Source organism: Carex rostrata, chromosome 2 (assembly GCF_964058835.1).
Source record: "Carex rostrata chromosome 2, lpCarRost1.2, whole genome shotgun sequence".
Classification (NCBI taxonomy): Eukaryota; Viridiplantae; Streptophyta; class Magnoliopsida; order Poales; family Cyperaceae; genus Carex; species Carex rostrata.
This window is the reverse complement of record NC_135919.1, coordinates 9626764-9647392: the sequence shown is the minus strand read 5'-3', so window position 1 is coordinate 9647392 and position 20629 is coordinate 9626764. Positions and strand designations below refer to the sequence as shown.

The following is a 20629-nucleotide window of genomic DNA, read 5'->3' as shown; positions in this document are numbered from 1 at the left end:
ATACAGAACAAAGAAGACTCTTTAAGGGCCTTTGCTATTGTGGAAGAACTGAATCGATGATGGTTTCATGTTTCATATTTCATATTCAACATACATGGTCCTGGAGGCGATCTTGAATTTTGAAATGATGAATAATTATTTTATTAATTGTACCTATCTTACAATGCATATCGTGCCTTTTTATAATTGAGGAGAGGTTATGTAGCCGTTGCCTAGTTGCCTAAATTACAATTCCTCTAGCTGTTGCCTACTTGCCTAAATTACAATTTCTGAATATGCAAATACTCAATTCTTGCTAGGTACTATATTTAGCTTGACAGCTATTGCATGATGCTAGCTTGATTTTGTTCCTTAAAATGCCTATGATGATTCTCTGAGGCAAATCTTCTATTTCTCAACAAGTGATGATAGTTTCATCAGCCCCAATAAGTATTATCAGAGTCACTTTATGTTGAAACAAGTTATATGCACTGGTTGTAAAAATCCTGATAGCCTCTATCAGCTTCATAAAAAAAAAGTTATATGCACTGGATTGGTACAGTTTTGATTGATTGGTTGAGATTTGATTAATTGGCGGTGTTAGAATTATTAATTTTGACCATAAAATCGCCATTTTTGGTATGTATAGCTTGCATGGACCGTGTGTAAACTAGGTTTAACCAGAAATAAACCTATTTTGGAACCAATCAGTTTGGTAGACCGCAGATGGACCAAATCTACCCAACATATGGGCCTTTTCGGCTGGGAATTGGTCTGGTAGATGAATTAGCTGGGCAATATAAAGATGTTGATCAGTTGATCAGGTATCGGTGGCACTTGCAGCAACTGGTACACTACTTCAAAAAATTTTCAAATTAGTATATGAATTATGATTTCTTAAATGGAGTAATTTTTCAAAATTTGATAATTAATAACCTTTTTGATATATGTGTTGGCAGTTGCAGCAACTGGTACACTACACCTACAAAGCATGCACAAACGGTTTGGTATTGGTCCTAGCACAAGTACTGGTACAGGAGTTAGTCCTGGATCAACAGCTTTGAACTCTGGATCCAGTTCAGTATTTGGAACCGACAACTCAACAGGCACAACAAGCAGTTCAGTTTCTCTCTCCACAAGTTGGATGATTCTACTATTTATTTTCACTTTTATTTACTTGAGAGGAAACGTAGAATAGCCAGATAGCCTCATCTCACATCCAAAAGGCAAGGGAAAATCGGGATGCAAATGAGAAGAAAAATAAGGAGAATACAGTTGATCTTGCAAAAGGAGAATACAGCTTAGAACCGCTTAGAAGGATTTTTGTACACTTGATGTATCTACTATTTTAGTTATGTACTTTTTAACAAGAAACTGAAAGGGTACAAACTGGATATTTCCTTTCTTCAGTTGGAAAATAATAATATTTCTATTAAAGATGCTTGGCATGACTGGTTCCAAAACTGGGTTCTGAACCATGTTTGTCTGGTATCTTTTTCATTGCAGAAATTTATTGCCTTCTATAGAAAATAAACCAAGTAGACATCACAAGCCACTACAACTTGGTCGCACTAGCATCTACTGAATGTGCTTGCCTTTTGTAGCCAACAAATGAATACCGCTCAAAACTATGCAACAACATTACAAAACTTAAAAGCAGATCATATAAAATAAACTAAGACATCAGGCACCAAACTTGGCTGCATATACTATATAAGCAATCCTCTAAATATGCTTATGGACCCACAAAAGATAAGTGATACCTTCTGCCAATATAAAGAGCTTTCGGAAAATTATCAGTTTCAAACGCATGTCACCTAAGAAATACCAAGCAGACCTCACCAGCCACTAAACTTTGTAATATAATAGCACCAGCATACTATACTGTCTCTCCAGTTTATACCTTTACCATTGGCCATATTAAGCAAATTAAAGCCACGACACCTTTTCTTTCTCTTTCGTTTGTTATAGTTCTGGAAACTAGAGATGAAAGATCAAAACTGACACCTAATCATTTTAAACCAGATTTGACCTCATGCACCTCATACAAAAGTTGAACAATATCTATAAACTACAAACATAACAAAATTATGAAAAATTGATTTCAGACAAATAATAAAATTGCTTACACAGGAAAGCTCCATCACAACAAAACTGCTGACCCAGGAAAGAGACAAACCCCTTTGTTAAAATTACCTGTATAAGATAATATAGCCATGCAAATATACATTTAAGCCTTAGGATACCTTTCTTGAGAGGTTCTTCATACCCGACCCAAGACACTTGAGCAAGACAGTGCCAGAATTTGGATCAGGTTTAATATCAAATTTCACACCAAGAAAATCTCTGATATTTCTTAGAGTTTCTATGCCATATGGTGTGAGCTTTCCTACGCGCACCTTCGATATGTCAGGTGGACACAGAGCGCACAAAATAAATAATAAACCCTGTTTAAATGAAAACAGAGGTCAAATTAACAATTTTTGGAATATAATATAAATTTAAAAAAAAAAAATCATGCATAACCACACAGAACATCAATGAATAGTTGAACACCTCAACAATAAAAGGAACTACTATTTGCCCCAAAAGGAAAAAAAAAGAAATCCATAGTTGAACACCTTTATATGTGAAGTAACCAAAATATACTTATTTTCTATCTGTGTAGAGAGAAATATAGGAGAAAAAATGGGTATCTTGAAATCTTGCGAGTTCAGAGAGGGTGAAACCACCAGTTTCATGTAGAATTTCTCAAAATGTAGACTGCATTACAGCATCCATTAGAACACAAACAAAAGGTAAAGCCATTCACAGCCTAAATTTTTGGTATTATGCCAGTACTGCTTGGCACCACTTCACAGCCTTTGGTTTTCTCATACAGTGAAAAAAATAATAAAAAGTAATAACTGTTGCTGCATACAGTACCATAAAAGTATGGTACAGGCACATATCAACCCGAGAACTGACCTGATGGGTTGAGTCAACCACTCCTCCCTGTTCTATTTCTTCAAGCAACATCGAGGCAGCTTGTACCCCAAGCTCTTCTGGGGGTATCAAATTGGGTTTTTCATCCATTTCTTCTTCCATTTCATCAGTTTTTCGGTCACTAACAGCCATATCAGCTGATATTAGACAACCTGTGGTTGTTTCGGCCACTAGAGATATGCCATAACCCGGTGAACTGGCAAAATAAAAACAATTGTAGAGAAAATTTATCTTATCGTAAGGCCATTTTTGTAAGCTGCCTATATTAGTTCAGATATTACTTTTATTAAAACTGAATGTTTGCAACCAAGCAAAGTTCATTGATGCAATTCCATTTTTTCTTTGCTGGGAGCCTGACTGGTTGGTATTAATTAATGGAACCTGTTTGACAAAACTAACATCTTTTTTTTTTCTCAAATTTTTGAGATGAAATATTTAAATACTTTGGGATAATCCTTCTGGTCTTGCTAGATCGCAATATTGATGCTGGTACTAACAGGTTATACCTCTCTGTTCTAATTATTTAGGAGAAAAATAACTATTATATATGTCAGGGCAATAGAACTTGGTTTAAGAACAAATTAATAATCAATATTTACCTCCCACCAGTGGCATTTGTTCTGACGTCACTGAAAATATGCACATCTGGTATGAAACTATTAAAAATCCCACGGGCAGCATAAATCATGCTGTTCACAGTTTGGGGAGAAACCTTAGTTGAGAAAGCAATTCCTCTGATCCTCTTTACCATTCCCTCATCTATCCAATGAGCCGCCTGAACATGAAATTCCAAAATTAATAAACAAACAAAAACATAACAAAGATCTTGTTGTAATACTTCGTTCATATACAAAACATCCTAGCCCTACAAATCAGATGTGTACAAAACCAAAGAAAAGAACATTGGTCTTACCAAAACCCAACCAACATTACCCACATTCCCCACCAATAACAAACAACCCAGGAGAAAAAAACTCAAGCTCGAGATCAACTACAAACCATTATATGGGGGCAGCAGCAATGAATTGCCAGAATGACCCGTTATGGAAAGAAACTATAACCGGAGACAACTACAAGGTAAGACAGGAAAAACGATGCAATGAAGACTCACCGACAAATTACTAGGGACGATCGGGATTTGAAGAAGAACAAACAACCTAGGAGAAAAAAACTCAAGCTCGAGATCAACTACAAACCATTATATGGGGGCAGCAGCAATTAATTACCAGAATGACCCGTTATGGAAAGAAACTATAACCGGAGACAACTACAAGGTAAGACAGGAAAAACGATGCAATGAAGACTCACCGACAAATTACTAGGGACGATCGGGATTTGAAGAAGAACAAACAACCTAGGAGAAAAAAACTCAAGCTCGAGATCAACTACAAACCATTATATGGGGGCAGCAGCAATTAATTACCAGAATGACCCGTTATGGAAAGAAACTATAACCGGAGACAACTACAAGGTAAGACAGGAAAAACGATGCAATGAAGACTCACCGACAAATTACTAGGGACGATCGGGATTTGAAGAAGAACAAACAACCTAGGATAAAAAAACTCAAGCTCGAGATCAACTACAAACCATTATATGGGGGCAGCAGCAATGAATTACCAGAATGACCCGTTATGGAAAGAAACTATAACCGGAGATAACTACAAGGTAAGACAGGAAAAACGATGCAATGAAGACTCACCGACAAATTACTAGGGACGATCGGGATTTGAAGAAGGACATCACCACCTCCTAGAGGTGGGGCTCCTCGCCGCTCTATTTTCAAATCGAGACCATCACCTATGGGGACGGCAAATCGCTTTAGCATGTGCAGTGTAGTTGTTCTGAAGGTATCAACTGATGGGTCTTTTGAGTCATTCGTTATCCCTGCACAAAATTACGTTCAAAGAAAAGATGGTGTAATAGATGAAATATCAAAGCAGTGTGAAAGATGAAAGCATGGTAATTTGTGAAATGTATGTATATCATAAACCTGGCAACGAATTGAGTTCTTGTAAGGACTTGCACTTTAAGGGTAAACCCTTATAGGTTTACTCTTTACCTCTAAATTATGTAGAAAAACATAACACGTGATAATAAACATGTACGAAAACTGAAAAAAAAAAAGATAACTAGTTTTGCAAAATGCCAATAGAGCAGACAAAGGTACTCTCTTATGTTTACACTTTACACTGGCAATTACTAACATGAACTGATCAACAATGATAATATATGCACCATCTAAAAAATAGACTAACAAACCTTTGAGCCTAATGGTGAGAGGTTTCTTTCCAAACAGACCAAGAATAATCAAAGGCTCAATGAAATAACCAATGGATCTGCTGAGGCCACAGTCGTGCACATGCCTTTTGCCACCCATCAGTACTCCTGGTTTGTACCTCAGTTTTGTCCCTGAACAAAAATAATTATAAACATAAGAGAGAAATTGAGACTTGCATATCATTTGATATCAAACATAGAAGATTAAAAGTAAAATATGCTCTAAATGTTTGCACATAGCACCCTACATATCTGACTTGGATCATACAGTAAACATCTTTGAGTAATTTGCAAATATCACTGCTATGTTAGTGCAAGGAAAAGAATGTTCGCCAGATACTGACAACAGAAGTTAAGCCAATTTCAGATGCAGCTATTGCCTTCTATGAAATCTTATTACTTAGACCATGCGCCACAGATTTCAGTGAGGTAGTCGGCCGAATTCATGGATAACTGATGTCTATCCTCTTTATGAAAACCGTGTGTTTAACAGCATATATTAACCTAGAAATGTCTGGTTTTAGTTGCAAATGAAGTAAAATGGATGATGAAATCAGCAAAAATAGGATACATCCCAAACGATGGTTTTGTAATAAGGAACAAACCAGTCTCGTTGATTTCAACGAGGCAATCGTCGGAGATGGATTCGAGGAGGCGGAGAAGAGAGACCTCATACGACCTGAGCCCCGGAGAGGACTCCTCCGAACGTATGTCTTCCACCACCACCGGCGTCCCCGCCAGCGTCGCTAGAACTAAACGCTGTCTTAAGTGCCTACTCCCCTTCAGCCTCTTGTACGCCACTTTCCCCATCTCTCTTCTCCGTCGAATCGATGCTGAACCAAAACCCCAGCTGTGGTGATTTCCCTCTCTGATCGTATGTCTAAACCCTACTGCTTTTTTTTTTTTTGAGGAAAAACCCATACTTAGATTTGATATTGATTTCAACAGCGAGTGCTGATTTGGGCTTTAAAGTTCAGAAGTTTTGTCATATTTTACCAGGCCCGGTTTATAATTCTGTTGGTTCCTTTATAAGGCCCAATTTAGAGCTGGTTAACGTTAATAATACAACACCACATTTCGTTATAGGCATCAGTTCAATTTTATTTACCAGAAGAAAAGACACTGGGCCTTACTGTCTTAAAACCTCAAAGGAAATAGAGTTAATAGTTGGGCTTAAATGGGGTGGTCTTTTTTGTTAGTTCGCTAAGAAAATAATATATTGGGCTTGGCTTTTCATTGCTTTACTGAGTCAATATCTCTAAGGTAACTCAAATTTTGGGTTTAGATTCGAACCGAGGTGGAATGTTCAGAGCCTTTAATATTTGTGCTAGAACAGATCAACGGTATGGATCTACATTCAAAATTTGAGTTAACTCTGGGGAAAAGAATTGTGGTTAACTAGTGGATGGGTAGTAAAGCGAGAAGAGAGGAGTGTCGACTGTCGAGAAGAGGAGAGAGAAAATGGACAGAGAGTGGGGATCGAAGCCGGGGAGCGGGGGCGCAGCGACGGCTCAGAATGAGGCCATTGACCGGCGGGAGAGGCTCCGCCGCCTCGCTCTCGAGACCATAGACCTCGCTAAGGATCCCTATTTCATGCGTAACCACCTCGGCAGGTCTTCTTCTCTCTCTCTCAAAACCCTTAAAACCCTAATTCATTCTCCTCCCTCTTTCTAGTCTTAGGGTTTATTAGATAATTTTGAGAAAATCGAAAATTACTTTTCATTGAAAATTCAAGCCGTGTTTAGTATTCCCTTACTAAATTGTTGAAATTTGAATTAAACATTATCTGACGAATGTTCTATTTTGTATAGCTATGAGTGCAAGCTTTGTTTAACACTGCATAACAATGAGGGGAACTACCTGGCCCACACGCAGGGAAAGCGGCATCAGACCAATTTGGCCAAGCGGGCTGCCCGTGAGGCCAAGGACGCCCCAGCCCAACCCCAGCCTCACAAGCGCAAGGTTTCTGTCAAAAAATCTGGTATCTCTCTCTCTCTCTCTCTCTTTCTCTCTTTTATATAATACATAATTTCTTTTTCTTACTGTACCTGATAAGCTAACGAAAAAAATATTACCCATACCAGTACAGCACTGCTGACAAGATTTATCTCATTTTTTGGGTTTATCTCAGTCTTAGGATTTATCTCAGTTTTAGGATTTATCTCAGCGTGTTGTGTTTATTCTTTACTTTTGGTGTTATTTCTTGTGTGAGTATGTATTGGAGAACATTTGTTGTCTAGGAGGTATTTAGGGGGGGTCAATGGGGGGTACGATGCAGGTCAGGTGGAAGCATTTCAAACCCTTACCCATTAAGCTAAAAAAATTGTATCCTTACCACCCGATAAGCCAATGAAAAAAAATCTTACCCATGCCCATCTTATCGGATGCGGTACGGGTCGACTAAATAGATAAAATGGTGCCATTGAATAGATATATATGGGCCAAGCATAAAACTATATTATATCATGCATCATTCCCATATAAATATATATATCAATATATATAATTGAGTCCGGCTAATGTCATAACATTAGAATTTCAGAGAAAGTTATAATAACTTCTTAACTGTCGGATATGCTTTTGGATTCGCACTTGATCATAACGCTGATCATACTTCACGGAACGGAATGTTAAAATAATTCCTCCGTAACTCCGTTGGTTCGCTATTTAATTTCCTTCCGTCTGCCTCTGTTTCTATCTCTCTTCCGTCTCTGTGCTCTTTTTTTTTTATTTTGAGGAAAACCCGTGTATTCAATTGAAGAAAAACAAAGCTCTACATCTTAAGATTAAATTCCTCTAATTAACATAAAGTAGTAATAAACTAAAAAGTAAAAACGTAAAAGCAAGTAAATCTCAACACTTCATCTAAATGGCCAATTGACTCTCCATCCAAATACCGTCCCTTTTCTTTATGCGAATACCCAATCAGTTAGGGGTCCATATGAAAAAAATCAATTCTACATTTCTGACAGCTTCTCCCGCCTTACCAGTATCTCCTGTAGCTTACCAATTGCTGGTACGAGACCATCCCTCTGCTAGTCCTTCTTCGCTTGTTGTACCACACTGTTCTCCCAACTGAAATGGTGCTCAATTTAATACATGGTAGCATGAAAAGCTCTAACAGTAAAAAGAAAGCAAAAGAAATTAAAAACTAAAATTATATGTTATATGAAAATTGACATCGAATAACTTAAGAATATTTCTGTATGCCTCTAAAAACGTGAATATATGACATGTGCCATGATAGAGAAAGTACAAACAACTTCCCTCTAAAATATGTCCAGTATGTACATAACCCTCTTCAAAAAATTATCAAGTTACCGTTGACAGTTGACACCTCAATTAGGCATAGAGCAGCAGTGACAGCAGGTGCAGCGTGTGTGTGTCTATATAGATATGTATTGACAACAGTGAATATATACCCACCGATTTCATTAACGAAATCATATCCCCCTATGCCCCTGAATTTACTGGCATGAGATACTCTCTCAATAAGTTTATTTTATTTTGAAGGCAGGGGCTTTTAGCCCTGACAATTTCATTGGATAAAAAAAAGGTCTGTACATTCTAGTTATCTAATTAATTGCAAAATTACAATTAATCGGTTCTCAATATAAGTGCACTTGCAACTCCTCTGAACGTTGTGGTACTCTCTCAAATAGCTCAGTGCATGGAGTAGTGCAGTAGCTGAGTGAATTTGAGAGTGAAGATACATCTTTTAAAATTAAGTATTAGTTTCGGCAATATGAAATAGAGTTGTAGTTTTCTTTTTTTGATTGACAACTGTTGTTGTAATATTCTAATTTTATGACAAAATTGTCCTTGTGTTAAACAGTTAAGAGATTATTGAAATAGTTAAGCTAATTAATTTTATCCACATATCATGGATTTCTCCATATCATCAATAATGGAGACTCAATTACGCATGTTTCAGCCTAATATTCGTACTAATGTAATTTCTATTACAGATGGACATATATTTTTTACAAAACCTACCCAATTACTAGTGATTGGCCTGAAGTCATTAAAATTTGAAAAATAAATTTTCACAGAGAAACAACAACTCATATGAGCTTGAATACAACTGAAATAACAACTTTCATGTCACATAGAATTCAAACAGCAAGTCAAATACAAATATATCCAGTATGTGCACTATTGTTATCAGTTTAATGTAAAACAATATTGGTCATGTACTATTTCAGAGCACATCCAAACTCATTTCTACTCAAAGCATGTCATTTTCACTCTCAAATTCACTATCCTCTTCGTGGGAGCAAGGAAAAGTACGGGCGGCCAAGAGAGAGAGAGAGAGAAACTTACCAACTACACCGGTTCTTGGGCGAATCAAGATTAGGCGGGTCGAAACCAGCTGACAGCAAGAGAAGGAGAGGCAATCGCGATGGCGAGAAGAGAGTTCAGCGATGGTGAATCAAGAAAGGCGGGTTGAAACCAGAGAGGGAATTCAACAATGGCGAGAAGAGAGCAGGAAGTGCAAGAGGAGAGGAGCATAAAGAGGGAAATTACACAGAGGAAAGATAGGCGGGGAAGAGGAAGAAAAGGAAAGGGGAAATTAGACAGAAGAGATAGGCGAGGGAGAGAAAAAATATTGGGAAATTCTACTAACGAAGCGGACTCCATCTAATTTTTTCCGTTTCGTGAAATCTGATTAAGTGCGAATCAGAAAGCAGATCCGACGATTTAGAATGATTTAGAAGTTATTATAACTTTCTCTGAAATTCTAATGTTATAACATTAGCCGGACTCTATATAATTTTATAATTTTTATTTGACTAATTAATGTATAGGGTAACGGGGACTAAATAATCTTTACCCATACCTGTCTTATCAGATACGATATGGGTCGGATAAATGGATAAAAGGGTACCATTGACACCCCTAGAGGTATTACTTGAGAAACCCTTTACTTCACATTACTTTTCGTATTCTTAACTAATTTTTACTTGTCTGTGCTTCTCTGTTTGTGTTTGCAGTTAAGATAGGGAGACCGGGTTACAGGGTTACAAAACAATACGATCCGGAGACGAAACAACGCTCTCTTCTTTTCCAGGTACTAATCATTTTATTGTGCAAGTAAACAATCAATCTGAACCGTTCAATATGATCTCCATATGAAAATGTACTTGTAGATCAAATTTTATATTTTTAAGATTTTTTGTTACTATATTTTTAGATAGGTAAAGGTTTACTCGATCTAAAGATTCTAGACCATTCAAAAGTATTGATTTTCTGCCTATCTAAGATAATAGTAAAAAAGATGAAAAATTTAGTGTGCAAGTACATTTTTGTTTGGAAATCATATTGCATGGTTCAGATCAACTATTTAAACTTTGAAAACAAAGATATTGATCCATAGTATAGACCAATCCGCACTATGCATAGTACCATAGCCTCACTCTTGTACCTGCTGTGTTATGGAAATTGTTTTGCTGTGCTATTGGCAACTGGTACCCGAGTTTTCTGACATACATGCAAATAGCACCAAACCTTTTTATTAATGACATTATACAGGCATATCCTGTTCTACTGTAACATATAAATTGCCAAATTGAATTAAAGAACGGTTACTTATTATGTTATGTTTAAGACTCTGGTGGTTTGGTTGATTTAATGTGACAAGGTCGAGGGCTAAGAGCCACTGCTTCTATTTTTAATAGGAATAAAAAGAAAACAAATAAGTTCTACATTTTTTTGTTAAACCTAAAGGTTATACATTTACCAAAAATGCAGAATTTATTTTTCAAATACAGTAAAATGTTGAGTGTTAGTTGCAAAAGAATAAGTTAGTACAACACCATTTATTTGGTAGGAATCTCTCTACATGGAATATAATGGTGAGAAGTAAAAAACTGATGAAACAAAAATCTCAAAAAAACTGAATCAATTGGAAAAATGTCATGAAAAAAAATACTATTTTTGTTTTAAATTATGGGTGCAATATCTTTGTTAAGCTTACTAATTTATGTTTCTTGTCAAACTTCCCATAGTAATTTGGAAATATCTTTTCCCCATTTCAGATTTTGTACCCGGAAATTGAAGATAACGCCAAGCCACGGCATCGATTCATGTCTTCGTTCGAGCAGGTGAAATTTTATTTTAAAATTCAGTAATTTGTCGACTTCTCCTACTAATTTTATTTTATAAATACAGAGGGTCCAAGCTTGTGACAAGAGATACCAGTATCTCCTATTTGCTGCTGAACCATATGAAACTGTTGGATTCAAGGTTAGTTTGCTGCACAAAAATATGCTAAGCACTCCCTAAAAATATGCTAAGCACCCCCTACAAAATATGCTAAGCCCGCCTCATAAAATGATTTACACGAAACTTATTTACTAGTCCCCCTATCTAAATTTTCTGGCTGGGCCCCTGGTAAAAAGTGCATTCTCTTTTGATAAGTGAAGTACCAACACTATACCATAAGTGAATGATTGGTTCTACTTATTGCATGTGATGTATTTATAACTAACACAAATAATTGATGAATGATGTCATGTGCTCACATGCAAGAAATTCATACTTGATTCAAAATTTCACCTCAAATTTTTACTACATCCTTGGACCACTAAAAAACACAAAATTTTTGCTGTAAGCCCTGATAGCTATTCAGTTACTCTGCTAACCCTAGTTAGTTTTTTACTATTGTCAGATTCCCAGCACGGAAATTGATAAAGTGGCTAACAAGTTCTTCACTCACTGGGATCCCGACTCGAAGATGTTTACGGTTTGCTCATACTTTCACTTTTTTCCTTTCTTATTTTAGGGGAATTTCATGAATACCCCTCAGAATCAAAATGAGTTTTAATAGAAAAGTTCAATAAATTGGGTAAATTTGTGAGTTTTTGAAATTTAGAAGGGTAAACACGTAATTTTGAGGTTTTCGAGGGGTATATTTTTTTAATTCCCCCTTCTATTTTTTACATAACCCAGCTGAATTTTTATACATCTCACATGTTTCTTTTCTCTTTGTAATAAAACAGTTACAGTTATATTTCAAAGTGAAACCGGTAGAACCCAACAAACCACCACCACCACCACCACCACCTCCATCAAACGGCCTCTCAGCTCCACCGCCACCTCCGCCTCAAGGCCTACCTCCTAGAATGCCTCCTCCACCTGGCTCACAGCCTCCACCGCCACCTCCATCATTTGCAAACGGGCCTCCACGCCACATGGCACCGCCACCTCAGATGGGTGGTTTTCCGCCTCCTATGCCAATGCAGGGTTACTCTGCACAACCGCCACCACCTCCTCCCCGTTAGATTAATATGTTATATCTTTACAAAAAAAAAAAAAAAAAAATAGTGTATTTGTGAATTTTAGATACAAGAACATTATTACTAAATTGCCCCTTGTATGGTATTTCTGTTTTGGTAGAGTATATTCATGTTGCTTTCGTGGACCTCATATATTTTGATGAGCACAAATTCAGTTAGAATTCCAATTTATGAGCGCAAATTCAGTTAAAATTCAAATTTATGAGTTAAATACCTTTAAATCGGCTTAAAGATCATACTTATCACAAATTATATTTTACAAATTCTTTAGATTTTGCATCTTCTTCTTTTTTAAGTGTAGTTGTGATATTTAGTTACAAGAACATTATTAGTTTATTACTAAATTGCCACTGGTATGGTATTTCTGCATGTCTCATGAGATTTGGGGTTTTTCCCTCAATCTCCCATTTTATTTTCATTTGGGTCAATTATGAGATTCTTGCGAGTCAAGTTGCATGTCTCATGAGACTACTATGGAATATTTATTCATGGTGGGGCAAGCTCTCTTTTTTTTAATTAAACCAACTTCACAGTCTAACACAATCAACAATATCTTCTCAAGTGGCTGAGCTAAGGATAGGAATTGATACGACATACCTTCACTGATAAGATAAAAATAAAAAGAGGGTCCCGAGTAAATCAATAAATAATTTGAAGTCGGGAATTATTTGTTATTAGATTTTTTTATACCTTAGTCAATGTCTAGCAATGTGTCATCGTACGTACCAGACAAGAATGACGAAGATGATCATGACTATGAATTAAATGAAATATGGCAATAGGGAGCTCAGGCTCCTTATACCACATTATGTTCTCCTGGAACAGTATCAGGAGGTGGATTTAACATTATTGGTGGAATAATGGAGAAATATCTTAAAGTTTTCCGGATCCTAGATATAAGTGTGTCGGGTGTTCAATTATTGGCCATTTAAGAAAATCATTGTTGTAAAAAACGGCGTAATTTACGAGGATTAATCGATTGATTAGTTATTGGCCGTGATCAAATCGTCATAGATTTACCCAACTAATTGATCAATTATTTTCAATTATGACCGGTTATTCCTAATTAATTGCTTAGTGATATACTATCAGTCCGACGAGCGCATACTGTTATTTACAACACTGGAGAAAATACAAGGTGCAATGATATCTCTTTATAACCGTCATAGATTTATTCGACTAATCAGTCAATTATTTTCAATTATGACCAATTATTTTTTATTAATCGCTTGGCAGTACCCTATCAGTCCGACGAGCACATACCGTTATTTACAATACTAGAGAAAATACAAGATGCAATAATATCTCTTTATAACCATGATCAATACTAATTAATAAAGGGACGGTCTTCTTTTTACGCCAATGTTATTTATTTGGGATACTTAATTCGTTTCAGAATGTCTAGTAATCATGCCTTTTGTTCTCTGTTTATGTAATTCCTAGGTATCATGCCTTTTGACTGTTATATGCACACAATTTTATTTTCGAACAAAGCATGTCGACAGAGACGGAAGTAGATAAAGGAAAGGTTTCAGTTGTCTTTTAAAAAAAAATATACTATTATACTCCTCATAAATGAAATTAGAGAACACTTATGATAAAAAGGACCAGATATGACAAAAATATGACAATTTTCTGATTCTGCCTTGTTGAGTTTATACAACAAGATATGACAAAAAGGACAGATAAAATGGAGATGAATGCATAGTTGAAATTTTTAAATTCACCATTCACACAAAAATGATAAACCAATAAACTACAATTTTGTGAAAATTCTATATTCACAGACGCAACCTGTGGTTGAATCCACAAATTGGGTGGACTTAACTACAGCCGAAAATAAGTTTACCATTCACAAAAAAATGATAAACCAATAAACCGCGATCCGTGAGAATTCCATATTCACCACGGACGCAACCTCTGGTTGAGTTCACAGATTGGGTGAACTCAACGACATCAATTCAATATTAACCACGGATGTAACCTGTGGTTGAGTCTACGGATTGGGTGGACTCAACCTGTCATTGAGTCCATCAAAAGCGTTGAAATTGAGTAGGAACCAATACATTTCAGCACTTTTGGTGGGACTTAACGACATGATGAGTTCACCCAATCCCATGAACTCAACTACAGATTACGTCCATACTAAATAGATAATTCTACAGAATTCATAGTTTTTCTGTTTATTTTTTTTAATGGTAAATATAAAAATTCCGGTGCATATAGATTGTCTTGAGCCTTGACTCCCAATCTTTACTCAAATTTTTTTTTCCATAATTTCTCTTGACAAATGCAGAGGTAAAGCTAGAGAGACAACAGGATGTAGTCAAGCACACAATAACACTCAAGCTAATAAATATCATACAGATCTGAAATTATAATACGGATAAAATACTACAAGTCTTTGTAAGATACTATAGTATGTTGCTACCGGCTTGGTACCAATCCGCTGCTGCACTTGTAGTTTCTAGTAGAAATCGGTGGGGGTACCCACTTTATTAAAATATATATATATATATATATATATATATATATATATATATAGAGTTAGGCTGGGGTGCTATGGATAGCATAGTGGCCTCTATGCTACGGCTCAATATTCGAGTTTTCAAAATCCAAACGGTCGATCCGAACCGTTCATCTTATTCTCCATATTAATATCTGCTTGGAGACCAAATTTTACATTTTTCTGAATTTTTTTACTATTTATTAAGTATTTTACAAAATTGTTGATCCAACGGTGGCTGCACAAAACAGTAAAACCGTTGGATTAGCGATTTTCAAAGTGGCTTAATAAATAGTAAAAAAATTCAGAAAATTATAAAATTTGGTCTCCAAGCAGATATTAATATGGAGAATAAGATGAACGGTTCGGATCGACCGTTTGGATTTTGAAAACTCGAATATTGAGCCGTAGCACGGGAGGCCACTATGCTATCCATAGCACCCCAGCCTAACTCATATATATATATATATATATATATATAGAGTTAGGCTGGGGTGCTATGGATAGCATAGTGGCCTCTATGCTACGGCTCAATATTCGAGTTTTCAAAATTCAAACGGTCGATCCGAACCGTTCATCTTATTCTCCATATTAATATCTGCTTGGAGACCAAATTTTACATTTTTATGAATTTTTTTATTATTTATTAAGTATTTTACAAAATTGTTGATCCAACGGTGGCTGCACAAAACAGTAAAACCGTTGGATTAGCGATTTTCAAAGTGGCTTAATAAATAGTAAAAAAATTCAGAAAATTATAAAATTTGGTCTCCAAGCAGATATTAATATGGAGAATAAGATGAACGGTTCGGATCGACCGTTTGGATTTTGAAAACTCGAATATTGAGCCGTAGCATAGAGACCACTATGCTATCCATAGCACCCCAGCCTAACTCATATATATATATATATATATATATATATATATAGAGGAGGGATCAAGTTACAACAAAGTTACAACATCATTTTTTTTCATTTTCAAAGTCCAAATCGTCGATCCAAACCGTTAGATATTCAATCTATATTAAAATGTGCTTGCAGACCAAATTTTACATTTTTTGAAATTTTTTTGCTATTTATTAAGATGGGTACAAAATTGCTGTTTTTTAATGGTGCAGAATTTTAATAAAAACAGCGATTTTGTACCCATCTTAATAAATAGCAAAAAAATTTCAAAAAATGTAAAATTTGGTCTGCAAGCACATTTTAATATAGATTGAATATCTAACGGTTTGGATCGACGATTTGGACTTTGAAAATGAAAAAAAAATGATGTTGTAACTTTGTTGTAACTTTCAAGTGTTGTAACTTGATCCCTCCTCATATATATATCCTTAACTTAGCTAACGGGATTAATTTATTTTTATATATAATAGTGATTTTTTTTTTTTTTTTTTTTTTGTCTCCAAAAACCCGTAGGTCGTGATTCCATTCATCAACAAATTTGTCTTACAAATACATGATAGTTCAGATAAAAAATTAAACCGAAAGCAGACCCCAAGCCCTCTTCCCATCCTAATCCCTTACACAGAGGATACTGGTAAAAAACAGGGAAAAGTAAAGCCTTCATACTCCCACCCCCTAATGCGCCCATATTTTGCTAAAGCGTCCGCCATTTCATTCTGGCTCCTAGGTATATGTACGCATGTCAGGGATTGATTATCTCTGAGGACTTGCCATGAGTTCAGGATATCCGAGAAGGCCCTCCAGTCGGCATTTGAAGGCGGGGTTGTACCAGTAACCTGCTGTACCAGCGACAGGTTGTCAGAAAAGAAAATGCAATTGTCGATTCGCATGCCTTGAACCATATCCAAAGCAGCTCTCAATGCCAAGGATTCCGCTTGTATGGCACAGCAAGCCTGGGTCCTAGCTGACCTGTAAATCTTTAGCTCCCCTTTCCTTAGCAATATGATTCCCAGGCCCCCCTCCCATCCCTGTCCCCATGAGCCATCCACGAAGCACTGATATTCATAGTGATTTCTACCAAAGAACTGGTGAACTGAACTCAACATTAAAGCATTGTTCCAACTTCCAAGTAACTGAAAGATTTTGAACAATTAGAAACAAGGGCTGGGCCTAGAAAGTACAAATTTTATTTATAAGCTAGCTACTAGAATTTATACAGGGCTGGGCCCAGAAAGCACATAAAAAACAAAGTTGTTTACATACACAAATACAGGGAAGAGTTATCATGCAAAAACAAGTTTATTTTCTATGTGAACAAAATAACAAGAAGCATATGCTGTGAGTACTGAGTAGTGAGTACCAGCAAAATTTGGTTTCTAAATTTACTGTGGTTTTCAATTTACTTAATTGTATTTGCCTACCGTGTCGTACCTTTGAATCATAAATATTATGTTAGTGAAACTATTTTGAAAGGATTTATTTTTAAAAATATAAATTTGATCTCCAAGCATATTCTTTTGACTTGATCTATAGTACGGAACAATCTGCGCTATGCATAGTACCATAGCCTTACTCATGAAACAATATTACTTGTATATGACAAAATAATGAGGCATTTTAAGGGTAAAGCTTTTAACAGAGCAGTTTTGGCTACAAACAGTACATAGACTATAGAATCAAAACAACACCTGATATGTTTAGTGCTCTGCACGAAGTAAAAACTAATCTGTTAATATATTTACTGCTCTACATTCTATCGGGCTTCAACAGAGAACACATTTTTTATTTTCATGATCATACAGCGCTCACTGGCTCACACACACATATTTTGATGTAGTGTAATTTTATTTTATGAAAAAAATGCAAAACATTGGCGCATGCAAATATTACAATTTTTCAATTATAGGGTGCTTAGCCTCTGTTTTTCCTCACATATTTCCTCTGTCACTGTACCAGTTAGGCAATTACTGTACTGTATAAAGATAGATACCAAGTTACCAACCAAATATATATGAGTAAAGCTAGCGTGTGACATGCTCACCAAGAAAGTTTGGTGAGCATAACTCTAAAAGCATATCGGATCGACGTCAAATGTCAAATCCAAACCGTTGAAATCCATGTACTTCATGAGTGATGCATATATATGCAAAATTTTGAAAGTTTCGAGTTTATTTGCTACACGGTCAAGTGGTCAAAGAAATGAACATTTTATTATAAGTTATTTTATATATTCAATTTTTATTATTTCTTTGACCACTTGACCGTGTAGCAAATAAACTCGAAACTTTCAAAATTTTGCATGTATATGCATCACTCATGAAGTACATGGATTTCAACGGTTTGGATTTGGCATTTAACGTCGATCCGATATACTTTTGGAGTTATGCTCACCAAACTTTCTTGGTGAGCATGTCACACGCTAGCTTTACTCAATATATATATACACAAGCACTACTGCACTAAATATATTTATACCAAAAGCAGTGTATAACATCAAACATTCAAAGCAGTAGCTGTAGCTTTTATTTCTTAATTCAGGTGTAAAATGAAATTTGCATTTCAGCTCTTAAAGTTTATGTAATTAATCAAGCGCTTTAAAGCTTTTATTACATCTTGGCTATGTAGCCCAAACAATCAAGCGCCCACTTTTGACGCATGCATAACTGAGCCCATCAGTTTTGCTGGCATGGCACTGGTATCACCTGGGACCCACCCCTTCAGCTCCTACTTCACTACATCAGATTAGCAAACATGTCCAGTAATAACATAAAAAAGTAATGAAGATGCATAATATTTAAGGGTTAAAAAATGCACTAACTTTTATCAGAAAAAAAAAAAGACACAATGTTCCTTTCTTTCAAAATCTCTCAACAAACAGCACTCATCAACAAAAAAGACTTCTTGAAATTACCTTTTCAGCTCCCGTCACCCCTCACACAAATAAAACCATATGTCATGGAAATTTAGACTGGCGAAAAGTCATGCCCCAAAAGGTAACTAACCTAATTCCACACAGCTTTAGCAAATCAAAGTATCAAACTAGTATGAATATATGTTTAAAATCTCCTTCTCCTTCTCCTTCTCATTACGTTTGGATGAAGAGCTAGAATGGCTAGAATAACGAAATTTGAGAATAGAAAAAAAAATAGTGGTTTTCAGAATAGTGTAAAAATGGTGTTTGGAATTGTACATGTGGAATAGTGAATAGTTGTAACCAATAAATAATCGTGTTAACAAGGTGCTAATTAAGAGGAAAAATAAGCAAGTGAGATCTCAAACGAATTGTTATAACGTGAAAATAGCTGAAGTGGTGTCAAATTTGTCATTTCGGAACTGTATTGGCAGAAATCTAAAAAAAAAGTATCTTTTATATCTTTCTTCACACTTCCAAATAGTAGCTGAATAGAGAGTAGCAACTATTCTAGCTATTCCGAATAGCAAAAATATTGTTTGGATGCACCATTTTCACACTATATTTTGACACAAGAATAGAGGCTATTCTAAAATAGTAGCTATTCGGAATAGCAATGTGCATCGGAATAGCAAATTTGTTTAAAATTTGTTTACTATATTTTATATTTTAAATAGACAGAAAATTTACTCTTTCGAATGGTACCAAATGTTTAGATCAGGTGGTTTTTGCCTATCTAATAAATAGTAACAAATTTTCTAAAAAATATATAAAATTTGCTTTTTAATTAAATTTTCATATGGAGATATCATGTTTAATTGTTTGAATTGACTATTTACATTTTGAAAATAAAGATATAGATCCATAGTATTGATTGATCCGTAATATGCATATTACCATAACATTTCTATAATCACACAACATTAATGTTCAGCTAAAATCACACAGCATTAACGCTGCACATTTTTGAAAATAAATGATCGCTTGAATACAAAATAATGCTATATGCAATGAAAATTTTCGTTACTACTGCTCAGGGATCAGGACAACTGTCCTACTCTAGATTTCCAAAATTAGCTCTAAAGTAAAGTTTTGGGCCCTTGTTCTACTATGGAAAAAATAAATGTCCTACCGTATTGAGTTTATGTTTCTCATTCTATATGTACAAAGAACCGATTTTTTTATATATATCCAAAAATTAAATCAAATTACAAAAAATAACCGAAGCATCGTTGAATTTCGATTATTACCCAATCCGGTTATCCAATAACCGGATTTGATAGAAATGTCCGGTTATCCACTCCCCGGACTCAAAATGCACAAATCCGGTTAATGGTTAACCGGATTTGTGCATTTTGCCTTTTTTTTTTTTTTGAAAACAAAATTTTTATTTTTTTATTTTTTGTATTAAAATATTAGAAATATTGAATATATTTATTTGAAAATAGATAGAATACAATATAATTTGATTTATTAGAAAGACTGCAACAAATAACCCGGATCAATATTTTTCAGATCAGATTTTTCGCGGCTGTAAGAAAAATTAATATATTTCTTTATGTGTTATTGGAAAAAAATAAAAATAATTAGATTTTGAGTTATTGATCCCAGTTCAAAAGTCACTTCTAGGTAATTCAGAAAATATTGTGATCCTTCTAGTACATTTAATTTTTAAAAAGTTGTATCTATTTTTGAAAAAAAATCAAAAACTTTAATTTATTTAATTATTGTTTTTCAAAAAGAATTCTCAAAATAGATACAACT

General features: G+C 35.3%; 2 protein-coding genes across 2 annotated transcripts; one reads left to right on the top strand and one right to left on the bottom strand.

Annotated features, from left to right (window-relative positions):
• Positions 1-2024: 2024 nt before the first annotated feature.
• On the bottom strand, positions 2025-6136 carry LOC144573550 (putative RNA 3'-terminal phosphate cyclase-like protein). The gene is made up of 6 exons (XM_078323337.1): positions 5850-6136; positions 5227-5376; positions 4667-4851; positions 3564-3739; positions 2947-3160; positions 2025-2426 (listed from the first exon to the last, which is right to left on the bottom strand). Exons 1-6 carry the CDS (start codon positions 6052-6054, stop codon positions 2217-2219), a joined length of 1140 nt encoding a protein of 379 aa, XP_078179463.1. The 5' UTR covers positions 6055-6136; the 3' UTR covers positions 2025-2216.
• Positions 6137-6649: 513 nt separating this feature from the next.
• Positions 6650-12641, top strand: LOC144573508 (uncharacterized). Its single transcript, XM_078323294.1, has 7 exons — positions 6650-6857; positions 7056-7225; positions 10239-10315; positions 11283-11348; positions 11416-11490; positions 11915-11989; positions 12246-12641. The coding sequence occupies exons 1-7, from the start codon at positions 6706-6708 to the stop codon at positions 12525-12527; spliced, it is 897 nt and encodes a 298-aa protein (XP_078179420.1). The 5' UTR covers positions 6650-6705; the 3' UTR covers positions 12528-12641.
• The last annotated feature ends 7988 nt before the right edge of the window (positions 12642-20629 follow it).

Coding starts and splice junctions, on each gene's coding strand:
- LOC144573550 (XM_078323337.1), bottom strand. CDS start 6,054: ATGGGGAAAGTGGCGTACAAGAGGCTGAAGGGGAGTAGGCACTTAAGA. Junction 5,377..5,849: donor CGTTGAAATCAACGAGACTG/GTTTGTTCCTTA, acceptor ATTTTTGTTCAG/GGACAAAACTGAGGTACAAA. Junction 3,740..4,666: donor TCGTCCCTAGTAATTTGTCG/GTGAGTCTTCAT, acceptor TTTCATGTTCAG/GCGGCTCATTGGATAGATGA.
- LOC144573508 (XM_078323294.1), top strand. CDS start 6,706: ATGGACAGAGAGTGGGGATCGAAGCCGGGGAGCGGGGGCGCAGCGACG. Junction 6,858..7,055: donor ATGCGTAACCACCTCGGCAG/GTCTTCTTCTCT, acceptor TATTTTGTATAG/CTATGAGTGCAAGCTTTGTT. Junction 10,316..11,282: donor AACGCTCTCTTCTTTTCCAG/GTACTAATCATT, acceptor TCCCCATTTCAG/ATTTTGTACCCGGAAATTGA.